The sequence below is a fragment of the Amphiura filiformis genome, chromosome 3 (assembly GCF_039555335.1).
Source record: "Amphiura filiformis chromosome 3, Afil_fr2py, whole genome shotgun sequence".
NCBI lineage: Eukaryota > Metazoa > Echinodermata > Ophiuroidea > Amphilepidida > Amphiuridae > Amphiura > Amphiura filiformis.
This window is the reverse complement of record NC_092630.1, coordinates 27750736-27768695: the sequence shown is the minus strand read 5'-3', so window position 1 is coordinate 27768695 and position 17960 is coordinate 27750736. Positions and strand designations below refer to the sequence as shown.

Genomic DNA, 17960 nt, shown 5'->3' with positions numbered 1-17960 from the left:
GAAAGAAAGAAAGAAAAAAAGAATGAATAAAAAAGAAAGATAGACACGATGCAGTCATGTCTACAGTAGAATTCACCACGACCTTTGCAGGACTTATTAAAAGCTATTAAACCAAGATAACACTAATTGAAAACAGCTCAACTAGGCCTATGTTAAATCAGATCTTCTCTGGTTAAATCCACACTACATATGTTTCTGTTTTACCTGTGCGGTATTGGGTAACCGATTATAACGCAAACGCAAGATATACTCTGTGGGCCGTTGTTTACGAAATGAGACAATAGTATGCACATTGACATTGTTAACCAGCATTCTTGAAAATGAGAAACATAATGGTTGTAAACTTAACACGGTTTGGAAATAATTTCTTTTGGTGTTATCTGTCGTTTACATATCCTTCCTAAAACACCAAAGTGCGAATATTTCCAAACACCTAAATTAGCTAAAAAATTTAGGACAATAAGGACATGTTACAAAACTATATTTTCTAGAATTTCAGAGAGTACTTTAAATATTGGCCGGTTATTTTTCACACAGTGACGTTAACTAGGCAATGGCATATAGCCTATTAGGCCTACTTCTAATTATTTGTAGAGGTCACACCTAGTAGGCCTACCTCAATGGTGAGAGCACTGCGTATATAATTTATAAAACGGACAGTACCGGTAACTGCATGAAAGAAAGAAAGAAAGAAAGAAAGAAAGAAAGAAAGAAAGAAAGAAAGAAAGAAAGAAAGAAAGAAAGAAAGAAAGAAAGAAAGAAAGAAAGAAAGAAAGAAAGAAAGAAAGAAAGAAAGAAAGAAAAAGAAAGAAAGAAAGAAAGAAAGAAAGAAAAGAAAGAAAGAAAGAAAGAAAGAAAGAAAGAAAGAAAGAAAGAAAGAAAGAAAGAAAGAAAGAAAGAAAGAAAGAAAGAAAGAAAGAAAGAAAGAAAGAAAGAAAGAAAGAAAGAAAGAAAGAAAGAAAGGAAGGAAGGCCAGGAAGGAAGGAAGAAAGGAAAGGAATGAAAGAAAAGAAAGAAAGAAAGAAAGAAAGAAAGAAAGAAGTAAATAAATAAAGAAACAAACAAACAAACAAAAAGTGACACTCCCGGGCGCGGGGTGACACTATCACTTATAAAAAAATGCGGAAAAATCAAATGGCTCATCAAAACTGTTTCTATGACCTGTACCCGCTGTTTCTTGCGTCCACCACTTCGTGGTGCTCCTATCAGAAAAAGAATCGCATCAACATGGCAGCTCGCAAAGGAGCACAGTATGCGTTAGAAACGCTGCGAAATATGCCCAGATTTACTCTTTCCTCCTTGAAAGGAAATCCAGGGAGCAGAAAAAAGGTATAAATGATTCACACGTGTATATTTTTTGAAATAGTTGTAAATTTAAGTGTTTTATGAACGGATTAAAACATGGTTATTTGTTGAAGGGATCATAATTCTGCACCCTTTACTCAACAAAACGTGCATATTTTTTTCAGGGTATGTCAGCTGCACAAAACGTGCATAATATTTTTAGGGTATGTCAGCTGCGTGCCATTTACGTCGAAAACGCGGGACAGTTTAACATGAAAATGTCTAAAAAATGAGATTGCATTCTGATTCATGAGATTGTAATTTGTCGTGGCAGTGCAGCGTTCGAAATTTTGGTTGTCCGGTTGCCGGGACAACTAAAAAGTCGCCGGACAATAAAAATACTGATTCGGTTGTCGCGCCGGACAACCATAAATCTAGCCAAAAGTCACATTTGTAGGCCTACGGACAACCAGAAACTTAGACGGACAACCAGAAATTGTAATCTGGTTGTCCGTGGGACAACCATTTATTTTTCCTAAATTCGAACACTGTGGCAGTGCAATTCAAATTGAATTGTGAATTGAGTTGACTGTCTGTCATGACTGTAGGTATGCCAGGCAAATACATTTGCTAGTCAGCCAAATTCGCCGACAATGTCAATGCATTTTTACATAGAAATTTAAAACAACTGGCCGAAGAAAGAAACCTACATTTATAAATATGTTTTCTATACTTCACTGGACCCAAATATATGATTTTTTATGGTGATAAGGGATTTTGATAGCAGTTCCATTAAAAAAAAAGCTGCTATCATAACTTGAGACTAAGATCTAGAAACTCCACCGATATGCTTTTTTGGGGGAATTTTGCTAGCTGAATCTTTTTGACATTGTTTGATGAAAGTCAATCTTTGACAAGATGTAACTTTGCTCGGAAAGTGCCATGAAAAAAAGGTTTTCAGTTTTGGCTTTGTTTACTCAAGGGCTTTAATTTGATATATAAAATGATGCAGTTTGATGGCAAATTTGAATTCACCTAGCATACCTAATGACTGTTAATTTCTGTTGACTGTTTCACTATTCTGTTCTCAACCTTTGTTTACTAGTAATTTAGTTATTGATCATATTATACAATGTGATATAAATTATAATTGCCAGTATAGTACATGATTATAATTTATGTCATGTTAATCATGTCCAGCTACGTCACAAGCTCATTATGTCTAAAAGCGGGTCAATCTTTAATGATTGCGCATTCATGTCATGATAATTTCTACTGTGTTAATTTCTGTTGTGAAGGATAATCAGTGTTTTCAATTTGCTCGAGAAGTCTAGACAGTTGCATTCAAAATTCGCTGAAGCATGACACCATCTAAAGCAATGGAAGTTCAGAAGTAAACACAGCCGATCACGAATGGCGATCGCATCAAAGTTACTAAAATTGCACTTCAACAACAGTTTGGCCTGTTCAAAATAGGCAATCTTTACTCAAAAGATACAGAAGTCAGTTGACTCATGGTCACATGTCATGAATTGGTCATCTTTTGTGTAACATAATGTTAAATGATAAAAATATCACCAATTTTGATTCACTTCAACACAACTTTTAATGAATACATTTTAGACCATTATAAGTATAATTTCTGGAAAGCTTATAATATTACAAGGATGCCAAATCAACAAAGTATAACATCATAATACAGGGTGGGTAAGAAATATACAGGGTGCAAGGCTTATATTAACCAGGCACCCAGGCTTTTTTTACCCCATGGTTGCCCAGTTTTGGCTCCTGGTGTATCAAATATTTTACACTACAAACTATAGGACCAGGAGCCATCTTTGGGACCTGGAGCTCATTTTAGCTCCTGGTCCAGGCATACTTAATATAAGGCCTGACAGGGTGGAAGATCAACAAAATTAGCATCTTTCTTGTCATGGTAAACCCCATATTTTCTTTTTCTGAAAGTTATGTAGCTCAAAATAAATATGGATTCAGAAAGACATTGCATGGGCCCTTCAAACAAATTAGGAAGAAAAACTTTGGTATCTCTTGCGTTAAACATACAGGGTGGTCAAAAATTGTAAAATAATTTTAGAATTTGTATGACATTATCAATTAATGCGACCCAATTGGGTCATTATCAATTAATGCGACCCAATTGGGTCGCATTGGGTCGCTTGCCGCGAGGTTTGAGCGATCTCATGCTCCGCCTGTTTGCGTTTATTTTTGGTGTTTGTACTCTGTGTTGCTCTGTGAATTTTGGATATATGGTTTGCCATGGCGATCTCATTCTCCTGGTCATCTTTTATGGTTCTAGCACGATACCATCTCTTGGTTCTGGCAGTGTTATTTTCTTCACGATGCATACCTATATTGCATACGCCATTATACATGCCAGACCAACAAGCTGAACCAAGGCCAAGCAATTTGACATCCATCATTGATCGTGAGCAACGAATATCGTACAATCGTGATCAATTGATCGCTATTCAACCTGCACGCTTGACTAAAGATTTGGCTTCCAAAAGATTTGGCTTCCAAACTTCGATCGCTAGAAATTGGCACTGGCCTACCACGTAAACGTTACCACCGCAAAAATGGTAAGCCTATGGAAATTAATCGTGATCATCTGAAATGGATGTGTTTTAATACTCAATCATGTCGCGATGTAGCTACTGACATTTCTGAAATTATCCTCGATAATGACCTAGACATCTTAATGTTAACTGAAGCGTGGCTATATGCTGAAGGTGATGAGGCATATGAAAGTACAATGACCCCACATGGTTACAAGTCTTACTCTTTCCCACGTTGCGGAAAAAGAGGAGGTGGAATTGCTTTCATCATTAGATCCAACTTATCCAGATATGTCAAATTTACTCCGTTGAACTACTCTTCCTTTGAAAGTGTTGAAATGAAGTTGTGTGTTAACCAACTTTCAGTTACATGCATTTGTTTATATAGAATCCATCATACCAAGAAGAATAATGTAACTTTTAATGGTTTCATGTGCGACTTTGTCGATATGCTTTCCTCATACGCGGATTCAAACAGTGATTTGTCACCTGCACTTCGATGAGCCTGATGAATCTTGTACTCTGTGTTGCTCTGTGAATTTTGGATATATGGTTTGCCATGGCGATCTCATTCTCCTGGTCATCTTTTATGGTTCTAGCACGATACCATCTCTTGGTTCTGGCAGTGTTATTTTCTTCACGATGCATACCTATATTGCATACGCCATTATACATGCCAGACCAACAAGCTGAACCAAGGCCAAGCAATTTGACATCCATCATTGATCGTGAGCAGCAACGAATATCGCATACAATCGTGATCAATTGATCGCTATTCAACCTGCACGCTTGACTAAAGATTTTTCTTCCAAAAGATTTGGCTTCCAAACTTCGATCGCTAGAAATTGGCACTGGCCTACCACGTAAGCGTTACCACCGCAAAATGGTAAGCCTATGGAAATTAATCGTGATCATCTGAAATGGATGTGTTTTAATACTCAATCATGTCGCGATGTAGCTACTGACATTTCTGAAATTATCCTCGATAATGACCTAGACATCTTAATGTTAACTGAAACGTGGCTATATGCTGAAGGTGATGAGGCATATGAAAGTACAATGACCCCACATGGTTACAAGTCTTACTCTTTCCCACGCTGCGGAAAAAGAGGAGGTGGAATTGCTTTTATCATTAGATCCAACTTATCCAGATATGTCAAATTTACTCCGTTGAACTACTCTTCCTTTGAAAGTGTTGAAATGAAGTTGTGTGTTAACCAACTTTCAGTTACATGCATTTGTTTATATAGAATCCATCATACCAAGAAGAATAATGTAACTTTTAATGGTTTCATATGCGACTTTGTCGATATGCTTTCCTCATACTGCGGATTCAAACAGTGATTTGTCATTCATTGGTTACTTTAACCTGCACTTCGATGAGCCTGATGAATCTTGTGTGAAAGGCGTTAATGCTGTGTTATCCGACTTTCAACTCTTGCAACTTGTAGATAAACCTACCCATATTAAGAATCATATTCTCGATTGGGCCGTAATGCGGAATGAAAGATCTCTTATAACTTTTAATGATGTTCGTATTTATCGTGGGATATCGGATCATTTTGCTATTTTAGGACAGATTATCATCTTAAGACCTGCTCCTGCTAAACGATTGTGACCTCGCGAAATCTGAGGGCAATTGATACAGATCAACTGAAAGAGGACTTGTCTGTGCTGTCCCTTAGCATGAATAACTTGACTGTCGATAGTCTTCTTGACACCTATAATGATACCCTCCGACAGACACTCGATCAGCATGCTCCGTTGACCACTCGCAGTGTTAAGGATAGACCATCCGCCCCTGGCTCACCACAGAAGTCAAGAATGCGCGACGAGGCGTCGGCGCGTGCCGAACGACTCTGGCGCAAGACAAAACTGTCTGTTCACGAAGAGTTGTATATTAATGCTAGGAACGATACTATCAAGCATGTTACTGTCGCAAAGAAAGACTACTATGGAAGTAAAATAGACTCTGTCGGTTTTTCCACCAAACAACTTTTCAATGTGTCAAATGAGCTTCTGGGCAAATCAAAATCTCGTGCCCTCCCATCTAATATTCCTGTAGATGAATTGCCAGACAAGTTCTGCCAATTCTTCTCTGACAAAATAACAGGCCTAAGAGAGGAATTAGATTCTCGGCATTGCCAGCCTCCATGCTTTGCTATTTATGATGGTCCAGTGTTTGATAATTTTTCTCCGGTTTGTGAAGAGGATATTGTTGCTATGATGAAGGAAATGCCCAATAAAACCTGCATCCTGGACCCACTTCCAACATATATTGTCAAACAATGTGCCGAGAGCCTGATTCCTCTAATCACTCGTATCATTAACGAGTCTCTTCTATTAGGTTTTGTTCCAACTAAACTTAAAGAGGCTGTTGTAGTTCCAATTCTTAAGAAACATGGACTTGACTGTAATAATCTAAAGAACTTCAGACCGGTATCCAATCTACCGTTTATCTCAAAACTTCTAGAAAGAGTGGTTCTTCGTCAATTGCAGCAACACCTTTTTGACAATAACCTATTGGAAATAAATCAATCTGCGTATAGGAAGGGTCATAGTGTTGAAACCGCAGTACTGAGTGTCATGGACCGCCTGCTCAAAAACTCTGATGAGAAATTTGTCTCACTCGTTGCCCTCCTTGGCGTCAGTGCTGCGTTTGATACGCTTGACCACTCAATTCTTCTTAGACGCCTTGAAATCACTTTCGGTATCAGTGGCAATGTTCTTAAATGGTTTCATTCATATGTGTCACAAAGATTCCAATCTGTCATTGTTAATGGTTCTACTTCAAATCCGTGCCCACTTTTGTACGGGGTTCCACAGGGCTCTGTATTGGGGCCAGTTTTGTTTACATTATATTCCCAATCCCTCTCAGATGTCATCAATCTTCACAATTGCTCTTTCCATAAGTATGCCGATGATACCGTTGTATTTCAAAGTGGTCCTCCTGAGAAGTTTGAGGTAACTAAGATCGCAATTCAGGAATGTATCAGTGACATTTTATGTTGGATGGACAGCAATAAGCTAATGCTAAACACAGATAAGACCGAGGTTATGATTGTGGGCACCACTTGGCGTGTTAAGCAGGTTGCTAGTAATTCCATCACAATTTTGAATTCTGATATCAAAATACAGGAGTCTGTTAAGTACCTTGGGGTGAGATTAGATCAAACGTTATCCATGTCCAGTCACATCAGTGAAGTTTGGCGTTCATCATTTTTGTCTTTAAGACGTATTGGGTGTATTCGGCCTTATCTGTCTGATAAAGCTACATCATGTCTTGTCAATTCAATTATTACATCACGTCTTGACTTCTGTAACTCGTCCTTGACTGGTATCACCACTGACCAACTTAACAGACTTCAAAGAATACAAAATTGCGCGCCCGTTTAATCATGAAGAAAAGGAAGTATGAGCATATCACCCCGTCATATATGAGCTTCACTGGCTGCCATTAGAATTTCGGATTCAGTATAAGTTAGCTGTTTTTGCTTTTCGGCACTTTGAAGATACTTTACCAACTTATCTGTCTGCTACGCTCTGCGCATACAAACCAGCTCGATCACTTCGATCTTCTACTGAAAGATTATTGAAATCTCCCCGTGTAAATCTAAAATCGGCTGGTGAACGCTCCTTTCATTTCGCTGCCCGGCTGTTTGGAACTCGCTTCCAAACAGCCTCCAGAATACACATTCGCTACGCAGTTCAAAAAGCAACTTAAAACTCATCTTTTTCTTCGTGCTTTTCCGGATTCACATAATATGTAACTTGTTTGTCTTTATTGTTTGTGCGCCTTGAGTTCTTTTGAAGATTGTGCGCCTACTAAGAACCCTCCATTATTATTATTATTATTAACTTTTTTCCTCCACATGTCTGGCACTAAAACTAATAGCATAATTGAATTCCTCATCAAATTTCCTTAAAAATATGTGTACTTTTGAATAAGCAGGGTGTCTCAAGCCGGGTCTCAAGCAAGAGATAGATAGCATGGAGTTTAAACACAGCAGCAAGTATCAATAGCCCGACGGGCTACATGGAGATAAAATCCAATAGCCCAACACAAAATTTAATAGCCGTGGCTATCGGGCTACCGCTTATTTCGACCCCTGCGACTATTACGATGTTTGGAGGGATATAGGGGGTTCATGCCTTGGTAATATACCTTTATTTTGGTATTATTAAACAGTATTTTTATCATAAAAATTGACATACACAACTCATGCTTGTTTTTAACATTTATTTCTCTTATCTTTTAACAATTTTTGTCACATCATACAAAAAAGTCATTTTCCGTGTTGTACCTCCGATTCTGTGATTTTCTTCCATTTTCCGTAAAACGGAAAACTTCGGACTCTAACCTGTGTGGTTACGGTACTGTAATATATATGAATATTGACACTGACCTATCATTGTTCTTGTTTATTTATTTAGAGACGAAGTAAACGAGGTACACACGGAGGAGACGAAAGTGGGCGTGGCAAGAGTGGGCAGATATCCAGAGGTACCAGGACTTACTTTGGACATGAAGGTGGAGCAACACCATTCTATATTAAAATGCCAAAATATCCATTTAATGTTGGCCATCAGTAAGTAAAGCATGAGTAAACCACAAGTCTTTTTCCCGAAACTAATTAACATTAAAGAGCTCATAAATTTATAAATTTGATGAACCCCAATTTTTTTCTCTTCAAACCAGTTTCAGCAGACAAGCAATTGGTTGTTTCAACTCATCTAGTCTAATATTGTTTGGTGAACAGGTGGGGTGGGGTGGGGAGGTGGAGTCATTTATCATAATTATGTTTGTCTAAAGTTCTACGCACCAAATATCTAGAAGGTTCATATTTTTATTTTTTCTATATGGAATCTGTCAATTTGTCTACTTTTTGTTGAACAGCAGGACTTTTCATGATCAGCCTTTGATATTTGATATATATATATGAACAAGTCTTTACAAATTCATTACATAATGTAGGTGCGATTTACAACATGGGATATAAACCAGCACAGCAGTTCATCAGGTCTAATTGTTTCACCCATTAGTGTGTTAATTTCCACAAAGCTCATCCTGTGTATGTCACTCTGTTAGGTTAGGTATGTTCATGAAGAAACAATATGCTTTTTACTATAACTTGTGTGGTTTGATTCTTGGTTATTTTTTGTACAGCTTAAAAAGGGAATACATGCCAGTGAGTCTGGAAGAGTTGCAATATTACATAGATGTGGGTCGTATCAACCCAGAGAAACCTATCGATGTAAACAGCTTCATCAACGCTGGCAGGGACATCAGCATATGGAAGAAACAATATGGAATTCAACTAACTCATGAGGTGTGTAAGTGTTGATTTTGTGCTGACCAGCCTGAACGGTATAATAATTGAAATGGCATTCATGTTGGGGGACATTTCTAAGATGACATAGGGACATATCTCTAGTTTGATTCCACAACTATACATACATATCACCTATTTTTAGCGCACTGCAGTATCACGTCTCATCGAGACACATCTTCAAGCCTGATGGGCTGCCGCTGAATTGTTGACCCGTGCACCTGGTTGGAGTGACATCACGGGAGAGTCATCGTGGAACCTCGTCCCATGATGTCACTCCAACCGGGTCATGGGTCAACAATTCAGGACCAGCCCATTAGGCCTGAAGATACGTTTTGGATGAAACGTGACACTGTAGTCAGCTCAAAACAGTAAGTCCAGATGAACAGTTTAATATTTAATTTTGGGATGTGTGCTTAAATGGTAGATACACATTTATGATACACACATAAAAGATAGTTTCAAAAACATAGGTTTGTATGATCCTTACACATCTTTGTCAACTTCTTGAGTTGCATTCTCAAGACTAAATGTAGCAGGCCAGCTCTGTGGGCATCCATGCCTCAAACTTGCTGACAAGCCTCAAAGAAAGAAGGAGGCCTTTTTCCTTTCCAACTTTGACATAACCGTTGATGTCCCAGAAAGCAGAACGTAGCAGATTTTCTCTGAGTATTCTTCCACTTTTGCATTGGTATTTGAACCCATTGTGTTCATACTGTATGGTTTTGAAGTGATTGCAGTTGAAAAACCATTTGACTCATGCGTTGCATGTACTTCGATTCACTTCTCCTGTTCTTTTCGCATCAGAGGTAGATTATTGTAATCGGATGTGATGATCATTGTGACTTGAAGTGTATTAGATCCACACAGGAAATTTCTCTCATGAAAGCTCACACAAAATTAATGGAAAATGTACACAAATATATACACAGATTACAACAAAACAGCTGTACTTCAGATGAAGATCCCTCAGCTACATCTGACTAAGAAGGACAGTGCCCCATTTGGAGAGTTGTGAAGTCTGATTGACTTGGGTGTACAGAACTCAGTGATAAGGCAGCCATCACTGTCCCCATTTTCTTCATAAACAGACATTTTGCAATTATTTTGAAAACAACTGTTGGGAACAGTGTGTTATTTTCATTGAATTACATGGATGATTGCACTTTACTGCTTGTTCATAGACAGGTACATGTAGAAATCTATTGTGTCCTTTGTGCATTCTTATGTAACTTGTGCCTTCAAGTGCATTGCAACTTTGGCAGGACTGCTGGTATAGGCTGTTTTGGATGCGCACATTTCTTTGCAGAAACCAAGTAAGCATAGTGGTTAAATTTAAATTTGACCACTTGCCATTTCCAGAGTCTGTAAAAGACAAATTGTCTTTTAACCATTAAGTGAAAGTGATCTGTAGCATTTATTTATCAACCCTCTCTCACAAAGGATTTATATAAAAAAAAGTTCAGTTTGTTTCCAGTGGTGTACATCTTGATGAAGACTTTCTTTGAAAGTGTTTGACTAAACTCGTGATAAAAATTGGTATTGGCAACGTCCCATTTTCGTATTTAGTCTTTCACTGTTTCTGATAAGATTTGCTAGTGAGGATGTGTTTGTTTTACCATTTTGTGGTATGTATAAGGTATCATCAAATCTCCAACACAGTAGTTTTTAATATACCGTACTACACTTGTACATGTATAATGTATCGCCCTCAAATGAGGATACATGTAATGTTCTCATATACCTGCAACTGCATGGTATAAATTGAACTGTCCTTTCATGTAAGCATACTTAGAGTTAGCCTAGTATCAAGACAGGGATTATACAGCTTTCGGAATAAAGCTGTTTATTGAAGTCTTCACTTGGCAAATTTTGTGTACGGATGATTACGTGGTTTGCTAGTGAGGATGTGTTTGTTCTGGAATTTTGTGTTATGTATAAGGTATCATCAAATTTCCAACACATAAGTTTACATTATACCGTGCTACATGTATAATGTATCACCCTCAAATGAGGATACATGTAATGTTCTCATATACCTGTAACTGCATGGTATTAATTGGAGAGTCCTTTCATGTAAGTAGCATACTCAGAGTTAGCCTAGTATCAAGACAAGGATTATACAGCTTTCGGAATAAAGTTGTTTATCGAAGTCTTGACTTGGCTAATTTGGATGATTACATGGTTCGCTAGTGAGGATGTGTTTGTTCCGGAATTTTGTGTTATGTATAAGGTATCATCAAATTTCCAACATATAAGTTTACATTATACCGTGCTACATGTATAATGTATCACCCTCAAATGAGGATACATGTAATGTTCTCATATACCTGCAACTGCATGGTATTACCTGGAGAGTCCTTTCATGTAAGCATACTCAGAGTTAGCCTAGTATCAAGACAGGGATTATACAGCTTGTGGAATAAAGTTGTTTATTGAAGTCTTGACTTAGCTAATTTTGTGTATGGATGATTACTTGTAGGATAGACCCATTGCATGTTCATTCCCCCCTCCCTTGAATGAATGGATGCCATCTGTTGGGCTGTCTGTGTTTGATCTTTTGCTTGTAGGTGGTAATTCAGAGTACTGCGATAGCCTGTATATTATTTTTCACCCTGATGTGGCAGTGACATCAACGTGTTGAGGAAGCTGTTTCACACACGCATCTATGTGGTGTCTTTAAGCTTGTGCGTGCGTATGCATTGCCAGCGCTTTGAGAGTCCGCTAGCTGCTTGAAACTGCGCCTAATTTATTTATTTATTTATTCTTTCTTTAACCAGGGTAGCCCCTTCAGTAACTGGTACTGATCTCCAAGGGGGCCCTGAGTGACAATTTACAGCACACAATAATAAAAGAAGTTGATAACAATTAAAAGCAATGCATGGAAGCAAAAGTTACTTAAATACAGTATTTACATTGTACATCAGGTCAAGTAATAATTACATTATACAGAATAGATAACATTGTACAAGTTTTACAATCAAATAGTGAGTAAAAGACAAAAAATTATATAAATTTGTGGAATTCAATAAATCAAATAATTAAGTCAAATCACAATTTTGAAATACAGTTTTTAAAAGTATGAACGGTCATAGAATCAAAGTTTCCACGGATGTCTTTGGGGAGTCTATTCCAAGCATAACATGATCTGTAGTGAAAAGTTCTCTTACCAGGATTTATGTTCCATTTTGGAATGACAAGAGAATTGAAAGTTTGGCTTCTAGTACCATGAGTATGAAGAGATTGCATATAAGAAAATTGAGAAAATAAATATGATGGTGCATTATGGGTAAGACACTTGAACACAATAATCAAAAGTTGTTTCTCCCATCTTGTATGAAGTTTATCCCAGTTAAGAGAATCCATCATGTCTTTAATAGGTGTTCTTATATCCGCTGATAAAAGAATACGAGCAAGTCTATTATGATGTACTTGAAGTGAAGTTGAAAGAGAGTTTATGCAATTTGTCCAAACAGGACTACAATAGTCAAAGTGTGGCATGACAAGGGCATTGGCAAGCATTTTAAGGGTATCATTTGGGAGATAATATTTGAGTCTACGAATAATGCCAATACGTTTTGAGACATTAGAAGAGAGATGGTTTACATGTTCATGCCAAGATAATAATTGATCAAATACAACACCAAGATACTTAAATTTATCAACTCTTTCAATATTATTACCATTGTATGAAACATCAATGTCATCAAATGTATTCAGCATATAACTAGTACCAAAAATCATGAGTTTTGTTTTCTTGATATTCAAGGTGAGATTATTTTCATTCAACCAAGATGCAACATTTGACAAATTTTCATTTAATTCTGCTTGAAGAGTTGCTGCATCATTAGAACTACAAATAAGATTTGTATAATGATATACAAACTGACGTCACTGCCACATCAGGCTGAAAAATGGTTTAGGTACATCGTATGTTTCTGATCTTTCCATTGCCCTCCCATTTTTCCAACAGTTCAATGAAATCTGATGTCAAGTCGTCACAGACTGTCACTTGGCCGATACATAGTCAAATCATTCTGTAGGAATGTGACAATCAGGGTGGAAAATTGGACATATGGCTTTGCCGAGTCGTTGTCTATGTCTGTGGGCATGGGTAACAATTTAGTGCATTTACTTCCATTTAGTTTGTTTCCCTTTTTAAATTTACCTTGTTCTTCACTGTTCTTTTTTTCCACAGGGTGCAGATCTGTTCCAGACACAAGTTAACATTGAAGTACAGCATGCATCCGAACTCACAATAGCCGCCGTAGAACGCAACAGAGGCGTCATCAGGTTAGGTTACTACGATCCACAGAGTCTAGATGCGCTCTGCTATCCGCTGATGTTCTTTAATCGTGGTAAACCAATCAAGAAGAGAGCAACGCCACCGAAAGATATCCTGCCATATTACATGGATCCCGAGAAACGAGGTTATCTCGCAGATCCGGACAAGGTGCAAGAATCCAGGGAAGCTCTGGCGGAGAAGTACGGTTACGCTTTGCCGGATCTTGCTAGTGATCCGAAAGCGGGGATGCTTCAGATGAGGAAGAATCCGCTGCAGATTTTCTTTGGACTTGAGCCGGGTTGGGTCGTGAATTTGAGAGATAGAACGATCTTGAAACCTACTGATGAAGATTTGAAAGAATACTATAGGAGTTGATATAGAAGAGAGAATGAAATGCATTTTATTTCAAGAGTGATATATAATAGTGCAGTGTGCACACATCAATTGAGATATCTAAGAGGTTTAACTATGAGGTATATGTAGACTAGATATACACAATTATTGTGTCTCGTCTCAAGTTGACAGTAACGCCATTTTGTAGTGGCAGATTTGAATCAGTGCATTTACACGGTTTGCGTCACCAGTGTACAGACAAATTGCCATTATATGCGTGTGTATACACCCCATGGGAATGGTTTAGGTTAGCGTGCATGATTCGAATTGGCCACTATGAAATCCAACATGGCGTTACTCTCAACTTGAGACGAGACACAGTATAGTGTTAGCGCAGATGAGGTTGCTGCACATCAAGTGGACTTTGAAATCACTTGTTCACATGGATCAAAATATGGCAGCTCTGAACATGATAAATCCATTTGTTAGGTAAACCTCATTAATGTTGTGATCTTTTTTTCATGAGCATGAGTAACATCCAGTCATAGGTGCATAGTAATAACAATGCACTTAGGACCATCTTGCATTCAAGTGACATCAAGCTAACTTTAAGAACTTGGTTATTGAGATTAGTTGAAGAAACTCAGTATTGTATTTCTTAAAGGAGGATTTCGTGAACCTAGCATCCTCTTTTTATGACATTTTTCAGTAGATATCCACGAAAAAAGCTTATTGCCAAAATTTCAGTTGATTTCGATTTTGCGTTTGCGAGATACGCATGATTATGTGTATTTCACTGCTCCATAGACCAGTGTTGTAATTTTGTTCTGGTATACCAGAACGAAATTCAAAATTGACAATATTTTTGCTAAACAAATTAATCTGCAAGAAATTTTTGGTACATAAACATTATGTAGCCAGAGGTTTCCAGTATAAAAATCTCAACTTCTTTTGAGAAAAATGGGGGGATGAGGCTGTGGATCACGAAATGCCCTTTTAACAAGTTTGCAAGTAAATGTAACTTTCTTGGATTGGAACATCGATGTTTGAAGCTTGTGTATGTTACAAATCAAGGAAATAATTAGTTGGCACACTCTGACAATATGTTGGAACTCTTCATAGCTGCTGTGAGAGTTCAGTGAAATTAGTATAACAATGTTTGATGTAGAAGTTCAAACCTTCCCCCTACCCTCCCCCATTCCCCCTCAACCAATGTTGGGGAGACTGGAGAGCCAATGGGGAAAGTGCTTTCATCAACATTGAATTGGGGGAGAGGGGTGGCGATTTACATTTAGTATGCCAGGGTGTGCCAACATTAATTTCCTTGATTGTAGGTATCTACCATTGTGTGTAAAGCGACATCATTCATGGATGACTGCTTTATTCCATTGATCACAAACATATTTCACATACCTAGTAGATGTTAGGATACATAAACAGTCTGTAACCTGCACACTAAATGTGACACAATCTAGTTTATGGCACCTAAAGGCGGCAAATTTGAAATTGAGATAAAGGCAAAAATATGGAGTAAAAAAACAATAAAATGCATAAGCAAATAGACATCACAAGACATCACAAAATTTCATAACTTTGGAACCAAGTATGCTAGACCTTTGTGTTTTTAGTATGATAGCCTAATGTTTGGTAATAATTATAGTAACTCAATTTTGGCCTCTATGGACCAGATTGTGTCACAAATTTGAATGTCTGATGAAAAGTTGTGATTGTTCCTACGTGTGACTAATTTGTCGGCTTCATTCCATTATTTATTTTACCTCAGAAATTGTACATCAAGTACAAAACATATTGAATGTCCGATTTACACAACTCAATTTTGGTGTTTCTTCAAAACTGATTTTCTCGAAAAGTATATTTGCAGTGCCTTACCCTACGCCACTATGGAATGAAGCCGATGAATTATTAGCATGGAAGTTCAAAATTATATCAAGTGTACAAGCACTATGTACAAGATCAATAAATGTCTCTATTATCTTGGAAGTTGGAACAAACTGATAATTTGCTGTGGGTAAGGCAACTTAAGAGCTTGGACAAGTTTTTAGTACTTTTTTGTTTTTAAGAAGTACAGGGCTGAAATTTTGATATTACCTTCTTAGGCCCTTCGCACTTGATTATTAGTTTCCTGTTGAAGATTTTGAAAAAGGGACGAGGTGACTTTTAATTATTAATTATTAATTATCTTTTATTTTCTTTATTTAGTTTGAACTATGACAAGCAACCTTCAACTCATTTTGACTAGAGCGGGCATTTAATTATTTCACAACAATATTTGATTTTATAAATAAGTGAAGGTGGAGTTGTACTCTTTGTTCATTCATCATTATTGTTGACATTATTAAAGTCAGAAAATGGCAAGTAGAAGTAGCTGAAACTTATTTTAAAGGAGAAAATTAGAAATAAAAATAAGATAATTAATTATTTTGAGATTTTCAATTTTGGACGCGGGCGGTAAACAGGAAACTAATAATCAAGTGCAAAGGGCCTTACTGTAAGCATACAAAGAGTTAGCTTAGTATCAAGACAGGGGGTATAAGACAGCTTATGGAATAAAGGTCACTACAGACTCTGAGTATTCGATGTAGAATTTATGATGTATTATGTCTTTGTTATTTAATCTATTCCCATTATATTTCCAGTAATGTTTAAGTTCTAACAAATGTTTGATGACGTAAAATTGATATGTTATGTAGAATATCTGGTGGAAACATATTATCAATTTAACATCATTAAACATTTGTTAGAACTTTTTAAGTTTAAAAACATTAAGTGTACTGGAAGTACAATAGGAATAGATTAAATAATTCAGTCATGGGTCGATCCTTCATGTAATTATTTCATGTAAGCTAATCCTAATCCTAACCCTAATCCTAACCCTAATTTTGTGTATAATTACATGAAGGAGTAACTAAGACATGGTACATTGAATATTCTACGTCTGTAGAGTAATTTTTAGCTGTCTATCATCCCTCAATGAAGTCTTGACAATAGGCTCATTTCATGTACATACTTATATGAAGGATATACCAAATTTTGAAACCAATTCTCTTAAATGTTCTTCAAAACAGACTTGCATGATTCTTTGTTGATTGCAAGATAAAGGAGGATACTATCCAATTATTTTACCAGAATCAATTTATCTCTCATGCAAAATCATCAACGCAATCTATACTCCGACTCTCTGCTATCTGGCACAAACATGGGCTATCAACAAAAAGACTGAACGGAAGATCACCACCTGTGAAATGAAATGCCTACGAAAAGCTGTAAACAAGAAATTATCAGGTTTGTATGTGACCTGCTACGTACCACAAAATGCTATGAGCGTAAAGTCGCAAGTTCATAATTTCGAGACGTCCTGGTTGCTGTGTTGGTGTACTTCACATGCACATGTTCAAGCTAATACTATGTCCTTCATGAATTGGGGCACAATGGAAATTCACGAAGGACATACTTTTGGCTTGTACATGTGCGAGACAAACATCAACTCAGCAGCCAGGATGTCTTGGATCTACCAACTTGCGACTTAACACTAATTTTGTGGTAGTAGGTCACATATTGATGCATCATAAGGTAGATATGCATATGCTGCTTTTAGGGGGAAACACACCAATAGATTGATGAAGCCTTATAAGCATTTCTGGTTTTGTTACTATCTTGATCTTCAGCCCACATCTGTAACAAAACTGGAAGGGAGCGAAAATTTCACTGGTATGAAGAAGAGTATGCAAGAATTGTAATCAACATTTTTTATCCACTTCCTCCCAACAGAAACCAGTTTTGCTCTTATGCGGCCCATACACGTTCAATTTATTGGGCAATATTAAAGACCCTACATACAAAATCTACCAGTGTGCACTGTACACACAATTATTAATAGTGCATAATGGTAGATTTGCATCTAGGGTCATTGATATTGCCCAATACAATTCTTTAATGTGTATGGGCAGCATTAGGGCTTCATCGTTCGTTTTTTAGATATCTATCCAAGTAGCTGTCCTAAAAAGTGGATGTCTACTTTCTTTTTGTTTTGACTCTTGCAAGTCATTTTTTTTGCTCTTATGCGGCCCATACACGTTCAATTTATTGGGCAATATTAAAGTTTTACCAGATTTGCAAGTTGTTTTTATGTGT

At 37.2% G+C, this 17960-nt stretch overlaps 1 protein-coding gene across 1 annotated transcript; it reads left to right on the top strand.

Moving 5' to 3' along the window:
• Positions 1–1222: 1222 nt before the first annotated feature.
• Positions 1223–14278, top strand: LOC140148304 (large ribosomal subunit protein uL15m-like). Its single transcript, XM_072170202.1, has 4 exons — positions 1223–1329; positions 8295–8449; positions 9028–9190; positions 13389–14278. Exons 1-4 carry the CDS (start codon positions 1228–1230, stop codon positions 13848–13850), a joined length of 882 nt encoding a protein of 293 aa, XP_072026303.1. The 5' UTR covers positions 1223–1227; the 3' UTR covers positions 13851–14278.
• The last annotated feature ends 3682 nt before the right edge of the window (positions 14279–17960 follow it).